At 39.0% G+C, this 23,463-nt stretch overlaps 1 protein-coding gene across 1 annotated transcript in view; it reads left to right on the top strand.

Annotated features, from left to right (window-relative positions):
- KCNH1 (potassium voltage-gated channel subfamily H member 1) overlaps positions 1-23,463 on the top strand; it is a 178,155-nt gene that overhangs the window by 81,115 nt on the left and 73,577 nt on the right. The window contains exons 8-9 of the mRNA XM_065631601.1: positions 8,041-8,240; positions 11,935-12,187. Of these exons, the coding sequence (XP_065487673.1) occupies positions 8,041-8,240; positions 11,935-12,187 (453 nt within the window). The remainder of the gene's footprint in view (positions 1-8,040; positions 8,241-11,934; positions 12,188-23,463) is intronic.

Below are 23,463 nucleotides of genomic sequence, written 5' to 3'. Positions count from 1 at the left end.
GGAAGTACGGCCTGGAATTCAGTACGAGTAAGTGCTAGATGATGGCTTTGGTGTGCAAAATTGAGACCCAGTTCTGAACCTTCAAAGGCCACTGAGAGGTTATTGCAAAGTCAGGCTCAGGAATTACCAACAGGATTGGGCCTGAGGCAGCAGTACGAAGCTCAGCAGAACATGCAGCAGCAGTGTAGGGAAAGGGCCAGAAAATTTGGATAAAAGGTGATCTCCTTGAGCCTCTCTTGATTTCCTTCCTGCAAGGCTTTGTGGAAAACATCATACAAATCGTAGAGGAAACAGAGTAAGCAGAGTATGTAAGCAGTTTCCCATGAAAACAACTTTTCCTTTTTATTCAATCCTTTCTTTAATCTTTTACTATTTTTTTTTTTTTTAATGTGTACCTCTATTTCAGTAATAGATTTTTTTTAAAAAAGAGACTTTGCTTCTAATTGGGGTTAACCATTTCAGATAAGTCGAGGGCAGATAAAACCATTTTTCAAAGCAAAAGCCTTCATACTGGTGCAAATCAGAAAAAACCTAGAAGCAGTATCTGGAGATTTAATTTTAACCAAGTAATTGAAAATGTCCATGCATTATCCTGTATAAATTGTAGAAGAAAAATGATGCCCTTAAATGATTCAGTCATCATTTAAGTAGTGATCTGTTCAGTAGTACTGGGAAATGAAATAGAAATCCATTCCAATTTTCTAGACAATTTAAATTTTATTGTGCATAAAATTTTGCAAAACAGTAAAATAATGTCCTTTCTTGCAAATTGCAGAAGATTAAATCAGATTTTGCTATTTTAATAATTTTTATCATGGTAAAACCTGCTAGTGTATACACTGAGCTGAAGTCATCCCTTGTTGAGAAAAGTGTCCCACTGGTGAATCTGGCCTTGTATGTTTGGAATACAGGTGTGTTTTGCAGCTGTAATCTGTTTGTACAGTTAGTTTCCTCTTGATAATCAAGTTGTCTTAGTCTAGAGCAAGGCTTAGCATTCACTGAAGTACATATGCTTAAAACACAGAGCATCATCAAGATCCTACTCCGCATTTAAAACCCTTTATGACACTCCTGAAGGTGTTTGATAAATGTCTTGTTCTTTACAGGAACTGGAGTTGCTTTAACTAGTTGTGAAAATCCGTACATTTCCTGGCCATTCTGTCTTACCTTCGTCAGAGATGAACCTATCTTGTGGGGGGCGAATAAAACATGGAGAGATAACTGGAAAGTGCCTGTGGAATTATCTTCCTTTTTCTCTAGTCTTACCTTTGAATAATCACGCTGACGTTTTCCTTTTGCAGATCTTGCTGCCTGTTGCACTTGCTGCACCATATTATTCTGTTTTGACGGAAATAAAATCTGATTCTGCAAGGAGCTTTGTGTGGACTCATTGATTAAACTGTAATGGTTCTTTGAAAGTCTTCTTGGTATCAAGGGCTAAGGCCCTCATTTCAATTAATTGCTAGGCATTACTGTGTTTGCAGTAAGTCAAGGCTATCTGGCAGGTTTAAGAATTTACTGTAAGTTGAGGCAGAACATAATCTTCATATCTGGTTTATGATGCACCTTTGGATGTAAAATGATGATACTCCATTGGGATTAGGTAGTCGCTGAAAGTACAGGGCCTTGCAGAAATATTGATGCCTTCAGAGAATTTAAGTGAGAAGAGTCAGGTGAACTTGTTGTTCTGCTAGTGGTGTTTGTTCATAGAATAAGAACATGCAGCCCTGTTTTCCTGAAGGTGAGAGAAGCTCATGGTTAGGAATTTCAAAGTCTACCAGCCTGAAGTCTCTCTGTATCCAGGATGTTCTTAATTCCTTTCAGTGTAATGCTTATGTTGTCTTCTGTTAGCTTTGCTTTGCAGCAAATGTAACGTAGAACCAGACTCTTATTCCGTAATTTTGCAACCAAGGACACATCCAAGTCCTCACAGGCTAGTTCTGACCTGTTGTGCATCTGGTTACTTTAGTATTCTGCTTTTCTGCAAGTATATTGGCTGCCATGGAGTCTGTGGCTGTTCTTAAATACCCCTATGGATGACTTAGCACCTTTCAGTGTAAATATATTATACTAAACTGTAGCTGTCAAAACAAATGAATTATGAGTTTTGTGAATCAGGATGCTTGCCATTTTACTTGTTTGGACACTTCTTAATTTGCCAAAATCCAGACTTTGCAGTGTTAATTAGTGGGACTGAGTTAATTTAGTCAGGTGCTGCTGTACAGAGGTAAGAGCGCTGGCCCTGGTGGTAATAGCCACCCTTTCTTTCTATGGATTGTCTGAGGTGCCCTTCATCCTCTCTTTTCATAAGCAGGCTCTTGGATCCAAGATGCAGCCTTTCATAGAGTGCAAACTGGTGTTGGCTCTTCACTGTGAGTTTAGAGAGAGCTGTTTGTGTTGGAGAGCTTTCTTGCAGAGCTGATGCTGAAGTTTGTTTTACTGGCTTTTATTCGCTTTGACTCTGATTGCTCCTCTGATCAGTTTTGGTCTGTGTGTTTTCCCATGCTGTTTATCTCAGCGCAAACTCGCTGAAGGCAAAAGCAAACCCCATTAGAGACTCGTGCTGCCCACAATGCCCAGGTTTGTGAAATTCTTGTGAGCCAAAGCACCTGTGATTGCTGCAAATTTCAGAAGATTTAATCAGATTTTGCCATTTTAATAATTTTCATCATGGTAAAACCTGCTAGTGTATACATTGAGCTGAAGTCAGCTGTGTGGATGCTACCAGATCAAATCAAAATTAAAAAACTGCAGTTTTGAAGCATCCTTAGGGATGCTGGAGTTCAGCATGTTTGGAAGGTTTGGTGTTTTACCAACACTTACCTCACTTCTTCCATATTAAGCCTTAAACTGGCAAAATATAAGCAGCTTCAAGTCCCCGAGACAACAGGATGGTATTTGCATGTGGGTCTGTGCTGCTGTAGCAGCAGTCTGCTTTTATTTTGTAGAGTTTGGAAAGGGTGTGGGGAGAGAAGCAGTGGGAGCTGTTTGTGGTGTTTGTTCCGTAGCTGTTCTTAACTCTTCCCTTTCTGCCCCTACAGGCTGCAGACAGCCTATTTTAAGGTGCACAGATGTTTCTACTACTCTAGTCCTTGGTAGTTGCTTAAGTGGCTTTTTAGAGCAGCTGTTCCCTTGTTTATGTCTCTGACTTTCATTTCATTGCAGTTCTTGTTTTTCTGCTGATGGGAAGAGGAGAAAAAAAATCATGTCAATGATGCTCTGTTGTTTAGTCCTTATCAACTGTGTCCTCACTGGTGGCCTGTCCTTCTGCAGGGGAGGCAATTCCATTGCAGCTGGAACCCAGTGTGTCCCTTCTATGAACCATCTGTCATGAGCAGGGTGGTTTCAGCAAATGTGCTGATGAGCGTGAGAAGATTTGCAGTTGGATTTGACTAAGAGTTTAATAAATTTTACCTGTGATCTCTCATCCTAGAAGTCAATCGTTCTGCCACATAGCTTGATGCTCTTGTCCCTCATGGTCTATTCAGGCTTTCTGCTTTGCTCTTTGTCATTGAATTGATTTTTAGACTTGCTCAATTGTTAGTAGCGTGCCAGTTTTTTGATCTTTGCTGTGGCTACCGCCTTGCTTTTGCTTGGGAGGTATGTAAGCAGAGGGGCGCATTGCAAGCTGGTGAAGTGTGAAAGAGGAGGGAGGTGGAGTGGTGTATCGGTTCAGTCCGGGAGACGAGAGAGCTGTGGGAAGAGCAGGGTCTAATAGTCACTGGAACAGCATGGGGGAGAGCTCCTCTGGGAATTCACTTTCACTTCAAAACACGGCTTTTTCCCTCAAGCTGTGAAATTCAGGAACTGATGTACATGCTAAAAAGATAGTAGCAATTGTAATTTGTTTTATACCATGTGAAAATGTTATGCAAATATATTGTGACGATTCATAAAATGCATAATATTGTTTGACCTATTAGATCATGGCTATGTTGTTTACATTTATTCATTACTAGCTAAATGAAATGATACTTCTGTATGTTATATTAATTTTTAAAAGGTAGATAAAATATTACAAAATGGAAACTTTATAATATACAAAGCTTCCTATGAAGCAACAAATTAGTAGCTCTGCACGTGTCTTGACAGAAAATGAGGCAACCTATTTAAATTCTGTACTGTTCTAGAAGGTTATATAGGTACTTGATATGTAAATCTTACTTCAGATGCTTTTGTTTCAAGTTGCAAGACTACAAATAACAATTACATCAAAATTAGTGCTGTAAACAACTAGTTGATAGATACCTGTTCAGTTTGGTATTTGCTTGCAGACTAATTAACAGCTCAGCATTTTTCTTTTAACTGCATGCTCTCTACCCATAAGTAGGCATAATTACCACTAATCAAGACCCCTAATTTGAGGCAATCATGAGCTCTTACATTGTTCTAATTGCACATTCAAAAGCAATGTGTTTTTCTTATATAATTATGCTATAATCCATACAGTTATTAATTTCTGCTCTTCATTTTATCTGATCAATGTTAACGTGCGGCCTCACAATGTGTTATCTGAAAAATGCCTTTGAGGCATGCAATGTTTGTGGTTAATTTATAGTTATATTTGTTTTCAGTGAGAAGTGATATAGTGCAACAGGTTTTCAAGGCTGTGCTTTCAGCCATCTATGAATTCAATAATTTTTTGTAAACTAGGCACTTATTAGTGAAACGGAAGTGCAATTATATATTTAAATCATCTACTATTTGTAAATCCAGGTACTCACTCTTTGAATAGTATTTAGGTTAGTACAGGCTATGCCTTAAGTATGTAAAAGTTTTTGGTGTTGTGTTGTGGTTGGATTTGTTTGTTTTGTTGTGGGTTTTTAAAATTTATTTTGTTTTGTTGTTGTTGGGGGGGGGTGTTGTTTACTTATTTATTTATTTTTGTTGTTGCTTGTTTGTTTGTTTTTTCTGAAGTGGAACTTATATGTAGACAGACAGACTTTTGGGGTCAGTTTTCCAGAAAGTGAAAATGAAGGTAGTTCAGTTTAGAAAGCACTGCGGGTTTGGGGGGCAAGATGTAAGAGGTTGTTCACTAGTTGAGGTTTGTCTCACTTGTTGCTGTGTAGTTCTTATGCACACATTTTGTATGCAAGGGCTTTGGATGAGTGCGTTTTGAACAAATCATCATCAATCTGATGATTCATCCCAGGAACCGCATGCAGCACTTACATCTGTAATTGGGGTAATTGCAAACCTCTCATTCTTACAGATAGAAATTCTTCCTCTTATAATTCTAAAATCAGATCCCAAATCTTTTACTGTGCTAGCAGAGACCTACACTGACTTGTATTTATTTCTCTATTCTTATTTGCTACATCATAAAAAGTAGCAGATGATTTGGTGACCTTTCCAACCTGTGTCTGACCTTCATGATTCACTTGTGCGGGTAATTGGCTGTTGAAATGACTATGCTTTTATCTTTGACATTATTTAAACACTGGTTTAAACAGGGTGGCACAGACTGCATTGTAAATGGGTAGCCACATTGTTGGGGACAATGTGTTTTTCTTTATCTATTGTCAGAAAAGAATATTCATGTTGGGTGGGGGCTCTATCTTTTCTGAGGGATCTTGGCATTCGTGGAGAGAAGGTATTTGCTGTCTTGCTTGACGTGCTGCAGCTTTGCGTGCAGTGTTAGGCTACTGCATGTTCTGCAGAAGAAATTTTCTCCTCGGTTGATGTGTGGGCATGGTTGCTACAGGCTTATTCCTGGACACAGTTCCTCAAAAACCCCCACACAACCACCATCCAGCTGATGTATCCAAAGAAACTGTTGGGGTCAGATTAATTTGCGACCTTTCTGCGTGGTGCACTTGGGGCCTTGCTTGAGTCAAATCCATCCCGCACAGGGACATTTCTCCCTCCCACCCTCCTACACCCCTTAAAATACTTCTCCTTGATTCCTGTCATTCCCTGCACATAGGACTAAGTTGGTAGTTTCTATGGAGTCTGTAGGGCAATGCCACAAAGTCTGGCCAAGGGCTCCGGGGACCTTTGGATTTTGGCATATGACCTGCACTGTTGCTGTTGCAAGGCACTGGTCTAAATGTTGGTGTTCAATCAGTCTTGTAAAAAGAATTTGGCAATATCACTCTGTCATAAATTGCTTAACTTTCTTCCTTTAGTAGAGTGTGTGTTTCTGAAATCTTTCTGGGACTGCAGTGTACTGCAGTGGTTTCACTTCATTATTGCTTTGAAAAGAAGGCAAGGCACACAGCTAGCTATTTCTACGGAGAAGAGGTCAATGTTTAATATGTTAATGTATCTACCCAATATTAGGCTCCAAAAATCCTTGGCTTTCATGTGTCTTTAATAGTAATAAAGTGGTTAGCTAATGATAAATTAAGGATTGTAAATTTAGGGATTTTTTTTAAAATAAAAAATTAATGTAGGCAGGAATAATTTTTCTTGCAAGATAATTGTCATACTGGAGTATAGTAGCTGCAATTTGCAGTGGAAATTGCTCTAGGACTGCTCTCTTCATAATAATCAAAATGAAGAACCAAATGTCTGGTTTTTCTTTAGGTTTCTTATAGCTGGACAGTAATGGGACAGAGTGGAGACTCCATTTTACCTTTGCTGGCACAGAGCTATACATCCCAAGATAATGAACCAGCAGGTTCTTTGGTTGGTCATAAAACCCTAATGCATCGTAGTTGCTTTAAGGATATCTACCTATAACACTGACCTGAATAAATAGCTGCATTCTCAAAGGATTGAGTGGGGTGAAGAAAGTGTTGGTTGTGTTTTGTTTGGTTTGTTGGGGTTTTTTTTGGTTGATTGGTTTTTGGTGGTGGTGGTTGGTTTTGGTTTTGTTTTTTAAGGGGCTAAGGGAGGAAGTAAACAGTGAAAAGGTGTATTTAGAAAAGGCAAAATATTATCTTATTTTTTATAAATATGACTTCTCGATTGTTTTTATCTCAATTGGAAGAGATACCGACAATTTGGTTCCTGTTTCGAGGGACAGGAAATGATAAAGAGGAAGAATTTCCTGAGCAAGCTGGAGCACTTACTGGCGGTTATCAGCTCATCTGCTGTCTGACTGTTCCTCTCCCTCTACAGTCAGCCTCTTACTTATTACAGACCTGATTCCCAACACAGGAAAGCTCCTCTCAAGGCTTCCTGTCCTTTCTGTTCATTCAGGGCTGGGTTGGCTGGAGGAGCCTCAGCCCCAGCCTCTGCAAGCCATCAAAACATGACCATTGAGACTCCCACCTGCCTGCTATTCCGTCTTGGGCTTTGGCAGATGAATCTTCTCAAGTCATGTGTGTTTTCGTCTGCTTCTCTCTACACCTGGAAGTATTGCCTATTTTCTGTCTCATGTTTATTCTTCAACCCATCTTGATGGACCAGCTGGCTTCATAGCTATGTTGAATGAAGTCAGAAGGGCTGTGCAGCATTTGGTCTGTGTTTGAGGGCTCCAGCTCTTGCCTCAGGCCTCGCTGTTCTTCTGCCTGAAGAATATAAAACACAGTGTGAGTTTTTATGTATTGTTAAACTTACATCTATAAATCACTGACCCATGGTAGCTGTTTATTACATATTCTATCTTCTGCTTTGATGCATTGTTCCTGTCACACTGAGATGGGTAATGATGACTCAGCTTACTACTGTGGTAATGCACTTAAAGCTTGGAAATCTGTCACTGATGGCATTTCAACACAGGTGCTATAAACCAGAGATGAAATTTTAAAGTATTTGCTATCAAGCTATTTGTCTTTAAATTCTTGTGTCTTCTGTCATGGTTTTGTAAGTGTTTGGATACTACTGGATTTTTGATGGACAAAGACAAATAGTTGTGTTTCAGAAACTCTTTCTTGCAGGACTCGCCATCACAAAAGTAGGTGGTGATCCTCAATTTGTAGTGGTGAGGGTGACCTATAAAATGCTTGTGCTCATCAGGCCTTCCTAACAGAGCACCGATATTGCATGAATTTATATGGGCCTGGCATTTCCAGTCTTAAAGCACAGTGGAACACAGACTGATCATTACAACTAATTGTTTATTATATCTATTGTTTTTCTTCTTTTTTACAGCCCTTCTGTATGCGACCATTTTTGGTAATGTGACAACTATATTTCAGCAAATGTATGCTAATACAAACAGATATCATGAAATGCTGAATAGTGTCCGGGACTTTCTAAAGCTCTACCAGGTCCCTAAAGGACTGAGTGAACGTGTGATGGATTACATCGTTTCCACCTGGTCAATGTCCAGAGGAATAGACACTGAAAAGGTGAGTAAATTAAACTGCAAGGAAACAAGTCACATCCCAAAAGTAGTTCATTAAAATAAACAGGAGGTACTTTCTTAGTAAAGAAGACAAATATTCTCTAAATAGTTCCGAGTAGTAGCTTCCCTTAATTTTAAACTTTCAAATACAGTATTTCACCTATTCTGTCATACTAGCATTTGTTAGTAGTAAAAGTACGTATATGTTGCTGGTGATATGCCATGAAATAGTATAAAAATTATGAAGGAAAGAGGTCGTTTTTTCATAAACAAAGAAAATAACTAAATAAAAAGTTCCAAATTCTAACACAACCACAGAATTTACTCAAATGAGATTTTTTTGCAATATTTCTGTTGCATGAGGTTTTTTTGCAGCTCCATTGGCCTGAATACAAAGTAAAAACTGTTTTTTCGTCATAGAATTTGAACTTAATGCTCTGTGTTTTGGTTAAAGATATTAATGAAAGGTGGAAGTAATTACTGTAATAATAATGTATTGTTTGAAGTCTGCCTTATGTGAGGCAAATGTTATCACCCTTAGTCATTGAATTTACAAGTAAATTCCCATTGTGTTTCTTAAAATAACAAATGGCCCCTCACCAGAACAAATGTACAAAAGCAACTACTTGCCGCTTTCACATTAGTTGCCAGGTTTTATGGAGATAGATACCATTATTATTCTGCTTGTCTTAAGAAGATATGATTTGTGGGGTGGTTCTTTCAGGAAATCATACCAATGCTCCAGTCACCAGCCTTCTGGTTGGCAGCTTAATTTAGTATTCTAAACCTTAGATGATGCAGTTAAAGAGCAAACAATCTCATTTCTGTCTAGCTGTTAAAGCATCGTTATGGAAGAGTAGAACAGATGTGGTCTTGCACTGGGCTGTCTGGAGACCAATGGGTACACAGGGTACTGTTTGCTTTCCTAAATGGTCTTCAGCATTTCTACCATTTAGATCCCAGACCATGGTTCCGGGAAGCACTGTCCATCATACTAGTTTTCAGAAATAGATGGTATTTTAGTACTGGATAGTGCTAATTAGAAACTGCTCTGCCTGTTTTCCCCTAAAATGTCTTTGTGCGTGGTTATGGATTTGAGGAAGGTACCTTTGGGGAAGGTAGGGAGACAAGATCTGAAGATACATAGTGTAACGAATGCTGGTGCTTTCATTTACCCCCCAGTGCAAGCTGCCGTCATCATTTTAACAAAGCAGCAAGAAAAAAATGCTATGTAAAACATGTTTGTTTTAGCTTATCTTCAAAGTTCATTCTTGGCTTCCCCTGATAAGGACAGAAATGCTTTAAGAATGTCTTTGGAGACAGCAGGATAGCCAAACCAAGCACAACTCACTGTAGCCTTTGAGAACGATCTTAATAAACAGGAAAAAAAAGTCTCATCAGGACATCAAAGAGCATAATATGGTGTTGATTTCAATAACTGGTGTGTTCATAGCTGAACTGCCAGTAGTGATGACTGTAAAACCGAGAAATCAACTTTCATCTGCATAGCAAAAGCTAGCAGATACAAGACCAACTAATGGCTGTGCCAATCCCTAAACTCTCAGGTGTGAGTTCTGTTGGTTTGATGCCTGTGCATAACTTCTAGGATGTCATGCAATGAATAAAACATGCATTGCTCCTGTGACAGAACAGTGGTAGTTGTGCTGCTGTGTAATGCAAAGCAGCGTTCTACAGATGAGGCAGATATTTAAAGATGAACTTAACACAGAATCAACCTTTTCATTATTTTGTAGGCCACAAATTTGTCAGTTCAGTGTTCACTGCAGGCATGCCAAGGAGTGAATAATCAGCTAAAATTAAATTCTGTAAATCTAGAAAATGCCAGTATAGAAAAAAAATTAACCAAGAGCTGCCGGAAGATTCTAAAATTAATCCATGAAAATATGTTTCTTACCTCCCATACAAATGGAAGTCTTCTGCTGTTTGTCTGTAGCTCTCAAATGTCTCGAATCCCTCTTTATTTTTGTGAAATCTGGAGATAACTTCTCTAAATGGAGAATGGAAAATTAGTTAACTTCTTAGACTGGGAAACCAAGGTGGTTTTGGATAAGAGCCTCATTTAAAATATTCTCTTGTATATTCAGGTTTTCTTACTCCTATTTCTATTATAGTAAAGCAACCCTTTTTGTGCATGATGTTCAGGTAATTGTGAATTGTATGTGTGTGTAATGCCAGTGCCAAACTTTGGCAAGCATCTGCAAATATAGAATGTTTTTGTTGTCAGAGTAAATGAGAGAATGGCAATGACAGCTGTGGCTGGTGCCTGTGTTCCACGTTAAATGCTGGTCTTGCTGCCCCAATCCATTCTTGTGAGCCTGGAAATCTGAGAACTGGCAGGTTTGGCTGCCACTCGCTGTGAGACACAGAGAGATCGTCCATGAGTGCCCAACACTTAAACACTAGAGAAATATATCTCTTTCAGAAGCAATATCCATAATAGCAGGTCTGCGTTGAGGTGGGCCAAAGATGATGATGGTGGTGGTGGAGTCATTTGCCTTTGAGTAGCAAGTGTAATATCTGGAACCAGTGCTGTGCACACAGTTATGAGCTTGGTTCTCTGCTCACATCTTGTGTAGAGCCCCACTGCGAGGTGGAGACAAAGCCGTAGCAGTTCCTGTGTTTACCTGTATGCTTTCCAGGAGTGTTTGCATTGAAGCAGCCGCCTCTTTCCATCCAGGAAAATGTGTGGGAGTAACTCTGAAGCTCACAAAGAGTGCTCTTTAATTGGATGGAGTAGTTATTACTGAGAAAAAAATGAGGCAGATTTGTACTACTCCATGGTTTTCTTAAATAACACGTTCTGAGATGTACTTCATCACAGACTATCCTCCAAGGATTTTTGTCATCCCAAAACCCTGTTCATGTTATGTATTCCCAGTGTTTTTGCTAGGAACTTCTAATCTGTACGTGCAATAGTAATTCTGTATTCTTTCCACTTGGCTGTCTGTATTTTATTAAAAAACTTCAGAAATGGTGCTGACTGGTACCTGCTGTGCTAGGAGTCAGTTTGTATATCCTTAGGAGCACATATCATGAATTCCTGTGAGGAACATGACATTTGGAGATCAAAAGTTGCCCAACTTAGTATCATACCTTAAGGTCCCTTCTTGTGTGAAGAAAAAAACCTGTTACTGCCACTGAGAGTGGATTTGAATACCTGCAAATCTCAATATTATGAGTTAATGGAACTTTTAGTAACTTTTTTTTTGCTAAAGGGATATGAGATTACACTTACCCTCTATACAATATTCCTCTCACTTGGAACATATAATTTGTGCAGGCTTTTAATGGAATCTGCCTATGAAAAGAGTTACCTACCCACTAGAAACAATCCTTCGGGAAGTTTTTCTCCACCAGTTTCTGTACTGCCACGCTCTTAATTTTGTTGTCTTAAAAACCTGAGGCCTTATCCTGGTAATTCAATTTCCAGCAGAGCATGTTGCTGAGATGAAATCATTATTTTCTCTCAGGTGCTGTGGCTCGTGTGTATAAATAATACAAAAATAAATGTACGAATCAAGATGAGAAATTTTATATGATGGAAGAAAGTAGTTCTTAAACCCTGAGTAGTGAACTAGGGATAATCGCATGGCATGTATAAGCCATGCACAGGGACCGATTGGCTAATTAATTAATTAGCCTTAGTCCAATTAGTCTAAGGCTAATTTCTTTCTCAGGTTTTACAGATATGCCCTAAGGACATGAGAGCAGATATCTGCGTGCATCTGAACCGCAAAGTTTTCAAGGAGCACCCAGCCTTCAGGCTGGCAAGCGACGGATGCCTGCGAGCGCTTGCCATGGAGTTTCAGACAGTGCACTGTGCCCCCGGAGACCTGATCTACCACGCCGGAGAGAGCGTCGACAGCCTTTGCTTTGTGGTTTCGGGGTCTTTGGAAGTAATCCAGGATGATGAAGTTGTTGCTATATTGGGTGAGTTTCACAAATGATAATTTGTGTTGTGCACAAATACAGATGCAGAGTGTTTTTATAGTCTCTCCTACTCAAGCACTTAGTCTTTAAAAAGCCTCAGCCAAGCTAGGTACGCCACAGCCTGGTGTGGTATATTTTAATGTACTTGTCAGCTGTATGGTTTTAAATACTTATTGTCTGGAAAAATTGAAAGAGAGGAAAAAAAAAACCAACAACAAAACAAAACAAAAAACCCAAGCAAACAACAAACCACAACTTGCTTAATGTCATACAGGAACATTGCGTAGGGTCATCGACTTGTCCTTCCTGCTCCACACAGGTAAATAGGAAGGGCAATCATCTCATCTCCAGATTGCTTCAACCCTATTGCTTCTGGTCAATGGATGCTGTACTTGAGCATTTGGTTTGTGGTCATTCTTAGGGTTCTCCCTGTCTTGCCACATCTCTTTTCATTAGGAATCCCATTGAAGACTTCAAAAGACTCATTTTCAAAGTGCCTGGCTTCCCTGCTTCTCTCCTGATAATAATCCATTTTTTCTGAAAATTTTTCAATTAGCTTTATTTAGGATCTCATGTTGAAATAATATTTATCTCTTTTAAAGTCAAAGTAATATAAAAATTTAGAGTTGATTTGTTGACTTGGAATGACAGCTTTAGGTTGGAGGCATTAAAAAGAAGCTGGTAGTGGTGTGAACAACATTCTGAGGCAAATCTAGGGGAAAAGAGTGTGATAATCCAATAGACAGAGATGAATCATGGGGTGGCTGGAGCATTGAGGAGGTGATACTTATCACTTGACTCTGTCAGACCCTTTTGTGATGAGGTAAATACTCATGGTGGCTTAATCTAGTATCTGTCACTCATAGCAGCCTGGAAAAAGAGAAGAAAACAGCTTAGTAATCTGACTCTTTCTGAACACATACACCTAACTCTCCTAAGAGGAATGTTTACTGGATAATGAGAGGGGTTAATAAATATGCTCAGTTTTTTCTCTACTTCTGAATGGGGTTGTGTATATAGCATAGGGTGAATTTAGTGTCCTGGGCAATCAAGTTCATAATATTTCATACCACACAAGAAACAAAGAAGGTGAAAAGCAGGGGGATAACTGATTCTCTTTTGTTCTGGAATCACCCGTGCTGTTCAGTGTTATATGATACTAGCCACTTCTACTTTTCCAGTTTGCACATCAGAAACTTACTACCTTTAGCCATGTTGAGCTCTCAGGAATTAATGTGGCAAATGTAGAACAAACTAAAGCTTCTCAGTTTGTTTCACCTTTTATCCCATAATGCCTCCTGTGTCCATCACAAGAAGAAAACCTCGAAACATCTTGCTGCTGTATTTAATCAGTACAGGTAAAAAGCATTTAAATAGGAGTTTTTAAGTGTCATTTTAAAGATACAATTTTTCTGCCCATCTTTATCAGTAACTCCTGTGTTTTATCATAATACTCACTTTAGAAAACACTCAGCCTAGACTCCTTGAGAAATCAATGTTGAGGAAACCTGAATCCCAAATCTCTGCTGCTGCAGAGTGATAGCTACAGATAAATGATAAATGGTATAGAAATATTTTGTTATTGCTGTTCTCCTGGGATGGTAACTATTGATCCTCTTCCCTCCACACCTTTATTTTCTTGGAATTTGGAGTCAGTTCTCTGGCTCACAGTGAAGTTGATGAGCTCTGTCATTTTCTTTGTGAATATTAGAGTCAGAGAGAAAAATAAAATGAAGTGGGATCTGTTTGTTATTCTGTGAGATTTCATTTTGGATAAATGTGTTTCAATTTTTATGTTTCAGTTTCTGGACTAAGGAATCCATTTCATTCCACACATGCATGTACCTTCCTCCCCCAGGCTGTGAAGCCTTCTGTTGAAGAGTTCGTTACACTTGGTGTGGTTATTTAAGTTTTTCACTATTTTAAGTCAGTTGGACTTACTTGTCCTTCAGCATTGCATAATGTAACCACCACATTACTGAAGGATGCTGTAGGAGATGGGTCAGGATTTACTCCCTAGCTTCTTGGTACTCTGTTTTGGTTTTTTTTTAAAATTTCATGTTTAGGTAAACCTGTCAAGTTCTTGATAAAAGTACCTCAGGTAAAGCAAGGCACTACAAAGAAAAAAAAAAGTCTACATTGTACAAGAAATGTGATTGTTGCTAGTCATTCAGCCAGAACAACCTATGCCATAAATTTTGTTTACCAGTCACAACTAGGCATAGCTATGAACATCAGGCCTATAACAGCAAACAATGTGAGGAATTCTGTAGGGTAATTTCAGTTAATATGTATGTCTGAGAGGCTGTAATCTTCTCTCAGGCATTCTTGAAATAAAAGTAATTTTTTAAAAGTGCATAAATTATTCAGGAGGAATTATTTGCTGAGCTTTAGCTGTCTTAATAAAGCAGCCTTTGCAATTCGCAATGTATCCTGTATCTTCCTTAGAATAGAGAAATAAATTGCATCCCGAACTTTGTCTGTGTGACTGCTGTACAGCATTACATAAACCAAAGGCAAACTACACTTAATCCTTAAAGGATTCAATTCACATGAAACATTTTCAAGTTCTGAAATAATTTAGCCTTGCAGACTAGCATATAAAAGTGTATTGTGTAGCCCCGGAGTTTGGAGTGTATTGTGCACGCTTGCATAATATCCTTCCAGATCAGTTCTGTGTGATACCCAAGAGACAGACCCAAGGTATATTCTCAGGTCAGGCTTACGTTCTTATAACAAAGCCCTAACTTTGATTGACTTGGATTAATAAGAGTACTGAATTGGAAGAAATTGCACACAGGCCAGCAATGAAAAAATGTACATTTTTTTTTGTGTCCCCTAAGATTGCCTTCCCCATTAATTTGAATTAGATACAAACACAAAAATGAATAAATAAATTTTTAAGAAGTTTGCAATGTTTACAGTAAAAATTAAAAGAAATTTATGTATTTTGTATGAAATTTGATTTGTTGGGACGAAAGATGTATTTTTGAATTCTATCCAAAATTTCTACAAAGATAAAGAAATTAGTGATGTTTGTGTAACACGATCTTTGGATTTTCTGTAGGTCACTGTTCTTCCGTTTACACCGTTGTTCTTGGGTAGGGTGAGGTGCTGATGTACACTCAGCACTTTGTGGAAGATAGAGACAAATCACACAGTCCCTGCCCTGAAAAGAACTGAGCGAAGCACAGGTCATGCAGGACTTCCATTAACAGACTGTTTTCAACTTGGCTTTGCTTTTAACTTTTCTAAGCCTTCCCATTTGGGCTGATGCTGCTTTATCCATCTGAGACTGATGTATCTCTTTGAACTACTCTTGCTTAAAAAACTTGCCCATTTATCCAAATGTGGTTAGAGAAAATGGGTTGTTTTGTCACTGTTAAAAACAATCAACCTTTTACGTGCACTTCATTTGGCAGCTCTAGTTTCTCTGCTTTGGAGCAGACCTTTCAGACTGAGCCATCTGAAAACCTGACCTTATTGTGGGTCTCTGAACAGTTAAATTTACTCATGCTCAGGAGAGATTTGCTACATTTTAATTTAAAGAATATCTTCTTAAAATATTCCCTCTGAATTGAATGTGCTCCAGGCAGGGACCATAAGGTCTGGCTGCAGCTTTCTTTGAAATATGTGGGAGAAAAGGAATTATAGTAAAAGCGTGAAATAAGCCTGCATAGCTAGTTGTTGTTTCTTAATTTAGGGAAGCTGGATAACTTAAACTGTCTTTCAATGCGTTTTTTAAATTTTTTTTTTTTTTTTTTTTTTTTTTTTTTACACTATGAAGGTACATGTTGCCTTAGTGCAGAATGGGAATGTAGATAGTTTAGAACTACAGTAGTCAAGAAGCTGATGTTAGAAACCCAGCTGAGCAGATGATATGATGTTGCTGGGGCTAGCACGGTACTTCCACGGTCATTCAGCCTTTTAGTCCTGACCTTTGTAACGTCGCCCACCATTGCTAGAGGAAATGCTAGTTCTTGCGTTATGTCTTCAATTGCCTGTGTGCATAGAAAATTTAATGAAAATTATAGAAAAAAATGGTGTAGTAGGAAAAGTAACTTTTCGTAAGTATTTTCTGGAAATACGTGGAAGGACCGGATATGAAGCCTTCTTACAAAAGGATTTATATTGTGTTAATGTGTATGTACGAATATCTGAATGACCAAGAAAACCATTTTTTGTCTTGCTTGAAAATAATAAATTCTAAGTTAGATATGACTTACATAATTGTACTCCAAGATTGAACAGAAAATCCCTCTTCTCTAGGAAATCTGAAGGAAGCAAGTGATTTTTTGACCCAGGTTGGTTCCAACCCTTTCTGCTTGAAATTGCGGTAGTCTTTGAAATTTAGGGAAACATTCCAGTAAAAGGCCAAAGGGTGGAAGAAGCAGACCATTGAAATTAGGGTGACAGGCTTTTTTTTCTAGATAGCAGTGAGGAAGGCAGTGTCTTGTCCTTAAATTTTCAGACTGCTGCAAATTTGGCAATTAATGACTCCCAGAGGGCCTGACTGATCAGCAGCCCTTCACTTATGTGGATTGTTTTGGAGTTGCTGAAGTGGTCTCGATGATCCCTGCAAGGGGGCCCCGTGTGTATGGATGGTAAGACTGGAGGTTACTCTTGCAGATTTGGTTAGAGACTGGGAGCATTCAAGCCTTTATTTAGCAATTAAAATACAAAGCCTTGGAAACCATTGGGGTCTTCAGAGCTGAGCAATGGATGAGAAAAATCACAGTTAGTAGAAGGTTTAGTTAAAAAGAAAAAACAAAACTCCCACACAAAACATTGTGTCCCAAGAGTAAAGCAGTTAATCCCAGGTGTTGCATCCCAGCTGTTCTGCATTTATTATGTTATTGCTATCCTCATTTGAGCTAAAAACTTTCAAAATAATAAACTTTTTAATCACCTTTTGGTTTAGCAAAGAGTATTAGTCATAGAATCATAGAACATACTGAGTTGGACGGGACCCACAAAAATCATCGAGTTCAACTCCTGACTTCACAAAGGACAGGTAAAGTAAATGAGATAGGAAGGGAAATCAAGGCAGTAATTTATTATGAGCAAGGAAAATCGTTGCCCTCCACAAGGACAGTTTGCTGTTGCTATTCAGTTTGCTGTTGCTATTCCTTTTGCTGCTATCAAAGCTGAAGGGAAATAACAGGATATAGATATTGCATAAGTATGAACATATGCAGTAAGAGAATGTCAAGGAATGGGAATTTGTAGCCTAGACCTGGCTGCTGCCTTCACCATCAGGGAGAAAGTGGGATATATCACTTTTTTCCCTTTTTTTTTTTTTTTTTTTTTTTTGAGTGGGGGGAAGTGTGCAAAGATTGCACATAGATTTACTTTTGAGATCACATGTGAATTGAGGCAGTGAAAATTGCATATCCCTGAAATACACATCTTTTATTGTTATTTGCAAAGCTATAACATTGACAAGATTGGAGACCGTGGTTTTAGTGTGGTATTGTAGGAGAACTTGGTGTGCCATGTTTTGTTTCAGCAGGATATTAAATGCTCCATTTGCTTTGTGTCGAGAAATTCCTGCTGATTTAATTTGATCTAATTGCAATCTTAAAGGAACGTTATAAGAATAATTGTTTGTTTTCTTTCAGTTGTTTTAGTTTACTCATTTAGCCATAAGCATTTTATTCAGATGTAGACACAAGGGCCTTGATTCAGATCTTGGTGAGACAGATTTGCATCCAGATAGGACAGTGCAAACTGCAAGGGCAACTGCACCACAGGGATGGTTTATTTCAGATGAGAGAAAATAGCAGTGCAGAAGTATTGTCTGTCTTAGAACTTCTCAGTGGAAAAGCATTGCATCTTCCACACAGTTGTGTGAAGATTGCTTCTCAGCAGGCTTGAAGATGTTGGATAGTTAATTGTGCTGAGCCCAGACTACTATATTTAGACCGTCGTCAGTACCTGAGCTAAGTCAGGTTTCCCTAAACTAAATTGCTTTGTGTACAACTCCATTTTCAGAATTTAATTATGTGTTTTGAGGCCTGTTGTTATTCAAAACAAGTCTTTGAAAAAGTCCCTTACTTCTCTACTTCATTTTTCACCTAACTTTTAAATTTAGGTACATCTGCCTGTGTTAAAAATGTCAAGCTGCTGTGCCCTTATGCTGAAGAAGTGGTTGCAGGATTATGGATGGCATTAGAGTTTTTTTAATTATTTTCAAAGACAGTGTCTTTGAAGGTGGCGGGATCAGTAGCCCAGCTACTGATAAGTGTATCTACACCAATGTGCGCAGCATGGGCACCAAACAGGAGGAGCTGGAAGCCATTGTGCAGCAGGAAAACTGTGACATAGTTGCCATCACAGGAACATGGTGGGATGACTCCCACAACTGGAGTACTGCGTTGGATGGCTATCAACTCTTCAGGAGGGATAGGCAAGGAAGGAGAGGAGGTGAGGTAGCCCCATCTGTTAACGGAGTGGTTTGATTGTCTAGAGCTTCATGATGGTGCCAATAGGGTTGAGTGTTTATAGGTAAGAATCAAGGGGAAGGCCGACAAGGCAGATAACATGGTGAGAGTCTGGTACAGACCACCCAACCAGGATGAAGAGGCAGATGGAATATTCTTTAAACAGCTTGGATAAGTCTCACCATCACTAGCCCTTGTTCTCGTGGGGGACTTCAACTTAACAGGTGTCTGCTGGAAATACAGCACAGCAGAGGAAACAGTCTAGGGAGTTCCTGGAGTATGTGGAAAACAACTTCCTGACACAGCTGGTCAGTGAGTCAACGAGGGAAGGCAGCCCACTGGACCTGTTATTTGCAAACAGAGAAGGACTTGTGGGTCCAGAGCCCTTATCCACTGCTATCTGTGGATGGTCTGAGACTGTAGAGGGTATCGGAGAAACAGATTTTTAAAACACTTGATGAACGACTTTCTGGAATAACCGCAGAAGAGGGGAATTCCATGAGAACAGAGGCCTCAGTCTAGAACTTCAGATTAGCTGGGTTTTTTGTATGTTTTCATGTTTTATTGTTTTGAAGTTATGCAACTTTGCGTAATGTGCTCTTAAGTAGTGTGACACCACCACATGTGGAAGAAGTCCTCTTTGGAAGATGGTGACATCTGGCAGGTTGCTGGCAACAGTGACCCACGATGCACTGGCAGCTGAAATTGAGATGTGGTAGTGATGAGTCTCTCTGTTCCAGCACGTTCCTTGATATCTCAGGCTGCATTAGGAAGGCTTGCCCGTCACGTTTGTCCGAACAAAGATATGAAGAGGTAGAAATTTAAACAAGAAATCAAAACTGGATTTTTTTACTTAGGGTCATTTTTAGACTAAAAGAGTGATCAAAACCTCTGGTTAATGAAAAATAGTGTTTTCTTTTCAGTACAGTTGGCCATTCATTTCTTATTATGTCTCAGTTTGCATTTGAGAAATCTTAAGAAAATCCAAAGCAGCAAATCACTTCCCTGCATCATCTGCCAGCTGTGCCGTGTTGGAGGACCTGTTCAGTGGTTGTCAAGTTGTGCAATTTACCTGTGGAATGGATACCAAATACTCTACCTTGATGCCAAACGGTAGCTCTGTTGTTTTCTGGCTGGGAGATATTTGTTCCCGTAAAACAATGCACCAAGAGGAAAAATTACTTCTGCTCTGACGCCTCTACTTTCCTTGAATCTTTCTTCTCTCTTTGAAATGGGAAAATTTAAATTGCATGCATTACTCGGATAAGGAGGAGATAGGGAAGAGAGGAGAGGGAAAGATTTACAGCTGAAGCCAAATAGACACATGGTGATAAAAGAGGGGATTTGGCCACAGTGTCACATCACTGGCTTTGAACACTAGAGGTAAATATGCTGTACTTAGTGGAATTATGCTTGAATACAATTGGTAGAACCCTGTGACATGAACTGGCTTCAGATCCTCTGGTTCTCTTCAAATCTGCTCAGGAGGGAGGAAAAACAAAACAAACAAAAAAGGGAAGGGAGAAAAATCAGAATCAGGCCAAGGTTTTAAATTCCGGCAGCATTTTAACTGAGCAGTCACTAGAACAGAGGCTGACACGCAGAGAATCTCTGTTTTCCTTTACAGCAATTGGAGTCGCCCACTGCCTGGAGGTGGAGAACAAATCTCAAGGGTGCAGGCCGGTGTGGGTGCTTCAGGGAGCTCTGCTGGGAAAGTCATCATGTGGTGCGGCACCCACTGTGCATCAGCATCACGGTTAACAGTATTTGCTAACAGCTGATTTCCAAGATGTGCTTGGTGCTGCCTTGCCACTGAAGTACCATCAAGCAGTGTTTGGTCACTCTAGCTTATCTTTGGATCTGCTGAGACTATGTCAGATAATATTTCTTCTGTAGTTCAAACATGTAAATGAAGGCAGATCTAGAATAGACCCGAGATGGATTCAGGTGTTGGCTGCTCTAACAGCTATTACTATTGATTTGAGAATGATTCTAACATATTTTGTCTGATGTACTGAAAATCAGTCTAACATATTTTGTCTGATGTACTGAAAATCAGTCTCCCAAGTCCATACTGTCTTGGAAAATCTTCAGCACACGAATCCATGGTCTCATCTTCTCACCCAGCTGCTATCACACCATGACTCCCAGACACCCAGAACTCAAAAGTGAACTAAGTAGGTTATCAGTCAAAATATTCCACATAGAATCATATGTTTTCAGAGTAGGGTGGAATATCTTCTGTCTGAGAGCTCTTCAATACTTCCTGCTTGTAGGAGTGAAAAAACTAAAGTTTGTTCTGGTAGGCACATCAAGGCAATACAGCTATATTGTGCCAGTGTGGTTCTTTTCTAGAACAGAATCAGCAAAACACTTGGCTAGGTTGCAATAATCAGATCTTCATTACTGGTGCTGCTTTCGGGAGACAGAGTGAATGTGAATTGACCTTTTGCCTGACTCAGGCTGAATTTGCAGTGTTAACAAAGAAATCCTCTTTTCACTTTTAAGATAAATAGCAAATTTGATATGGATAAAAGGCTGGAAAAGAATAAATATGGAAACAGAAGGTTCTGGTTTTATAAAATAATTCTTCAGCATTTAAATATTTCAGAGTTTGGGGACTTGTTATTATAATTAAAACAAACAACCAAACATAAAAGGCAGAAAACTATTTGGCTTTCCAGTGCACACTGAGCTGGCGGTGGAAAAGGTCCTCAACCCACAAATCCAGCAGGGAATAGAAATGATTGATGGTAAAAGCTTAGATCATCCACTTTAAGTGTGATTGACAGACAGTGTTGCTGGCAAATGTCTGGGATTCAGCAAGCTGGGAATAAGAAATGCAAAGTACTGACAAACAAATGGCCATCTGCATTTCCCTAGCTTTTAAATCTTTCTTCAGAGATAAGGCAAAATATATAAACCTGGAGTTATATGTAAAAAGAGGCTTTTGACTCAGGTTCTCTAATGCAGACATTAGACTTTGGCAACTATGTTCTTACACACTTAGTAGTCTCACCTTGCTCTTCTTGCTTTCCAAATACAGATGTTTTTGATAAAACACACTTAGTCTGCCCTCTTTTTTTTTTTTCCTAAGTGTTTGATCTTACTTTATCATATAAACAAAGATCATATAAACAAAGGGAGATGGTATGCAGTTCCTTATTATGTATAAGAGGACAATTGTTCTAATCCAGTGCAAATACTCCTGGGTGTAATTTAAAGTCGTACTTGCTATAAATACTTCCTACTGCTCCATTTCTCCCAAATTTTCTATGAATGTCAAACACAAGTTCTTTTAGAATCTGACAATCTAGGTTGATACTTTTTGTATGCATCATTTAGAAAATACACTTGACAGAAACAAAGAAGGGTGATGCTTGTATGAGCGCCTTGCTTTGGAAATTGAACTGAAATGTAGGATTGATTTTTGACTAGATCACTGCCTGTTAACTTGATTTACTTCAAGGAAATTGTTAATGATAGAAAACAGAACAACTTATTATTTTAGCCTGGTTTGTTTCTTAAAAATTGAGGCTTCTGTGATCTGACTCAGTTTGTGGTTCATGTGTTGCTTTTCTCTGTTTGGTTTGGCTCAGTGGGCACCCAGCAGATGTAGCTCATTCATGTGCTGCTCTTGCCACCCATGGGACGCGGCTCCCTGGGGTGGCAGGAAACTGCAGGAGGGAGAGTTTTTTGGGAGTTACATGTAGCAATGGGAAACTGAGATTGCTGCCACAGGTAGAGGACACAGTTGTGTCTTTCTGTGTTATGTGAAAAGCAAAACTAAATTTTAAAAATAGCGAGATGTTACTAACTTCCGCTGTGTCATTCCGTATGTAGGCAAAGCAGCACCATGCTGTTTGTACTTGAATTGTACTAATTGTTCTTCATGTTACTGTGGGGCAGTAAAGTAATTATTGTCATTTTAAGGCAGGGAAACTTGTCTGGAGATGTTAAGAAATACGCTTAGAAGGGAAGTAGAATTCCTCTCCCTTATGCTTGGACTACCAGCTCTAACTGTTGCTCATCAGTGATGGCACATTTCAATACTTGATAGATTCCAGAGCGTTAATTAAAACAGTTGTTTAGCTAATTGCCTGGAAGATTGTGAGTAAAAGCATATTTATTCCAAATGCAAACAATCCATTTTTACTCAGTGAAGCATATCGGTTTTTATGGTGCATAAAAATTGTTTCGCTTCAATTTTGAATATATTGTGTGTTTGTCTGTCTAAAAGCCTTGCAGATCTATTTTAAGTGCATGGAACCTTTTTTCTTAGGCTGTTTTTAATGTATCTACTGAAAAAGCATGTGTTTAAATAATTGAAAATGTGAAAAGTCATTATCATTAAAATGAGAAGTTGGTTACTGCACTGGGCTATTGGACACCCACCGTGCTTGCTGTTGTGCAGTGTTTGTAGTATTTCTGGATGTTAGCACTGTCCTATGTAAAAAGACTAGAGGTGGAAGAAAGAGTATCACTATGGTGCCTTTGCCTAACCTAGTAGGGAAAAATGTGCTTATGGAACAGGTGGTTTCAGTATATATATGCATTTAAAATGGAAATAAAGTCTGTGCTCCTCCAAAGTGTTTAGGGACTAACTAGGGGGGACTGCATAGGTCTTTTGTGGAAGATTGGGAGCACACCAGTGTGAGCCACAGCTTATTGCACTACAGCATGGCTTACCATCAGGCTGATAGCTTCTCCTTAAAGAGAAAAGGCTTATCATCTAATGGAAAAGATTAGGTCATGGTGGAAGTACAGCTCAAGGGCTGAGATGGGAGTTCTGGGTTTAATTCAGAAGTTTTCTTGACCTCTTAACTCATGATA

The sequence above is a fragment of the Caloenas nicobarica genome, chromosome 3 (genome assembly GCF_036013445.1).
Source record: "Caloenas nicobarica isolate bCalNic1 chromosome 3, bCalNic1.hap1, whole genome shotgun sequence".
Classification (NCBI taxonomy): domain Eukaryota; kingdom Metazoa; phylum Chordata; class Aves; order Columbiformes; family Columbidae; genus Caloenas; species Caloenas nicobarica.
The sequence above is the reverse complement of the archived record's forward strand: the minus strand, read 5'-3'. Positions and strand labels throughout refer to the sequence as shown.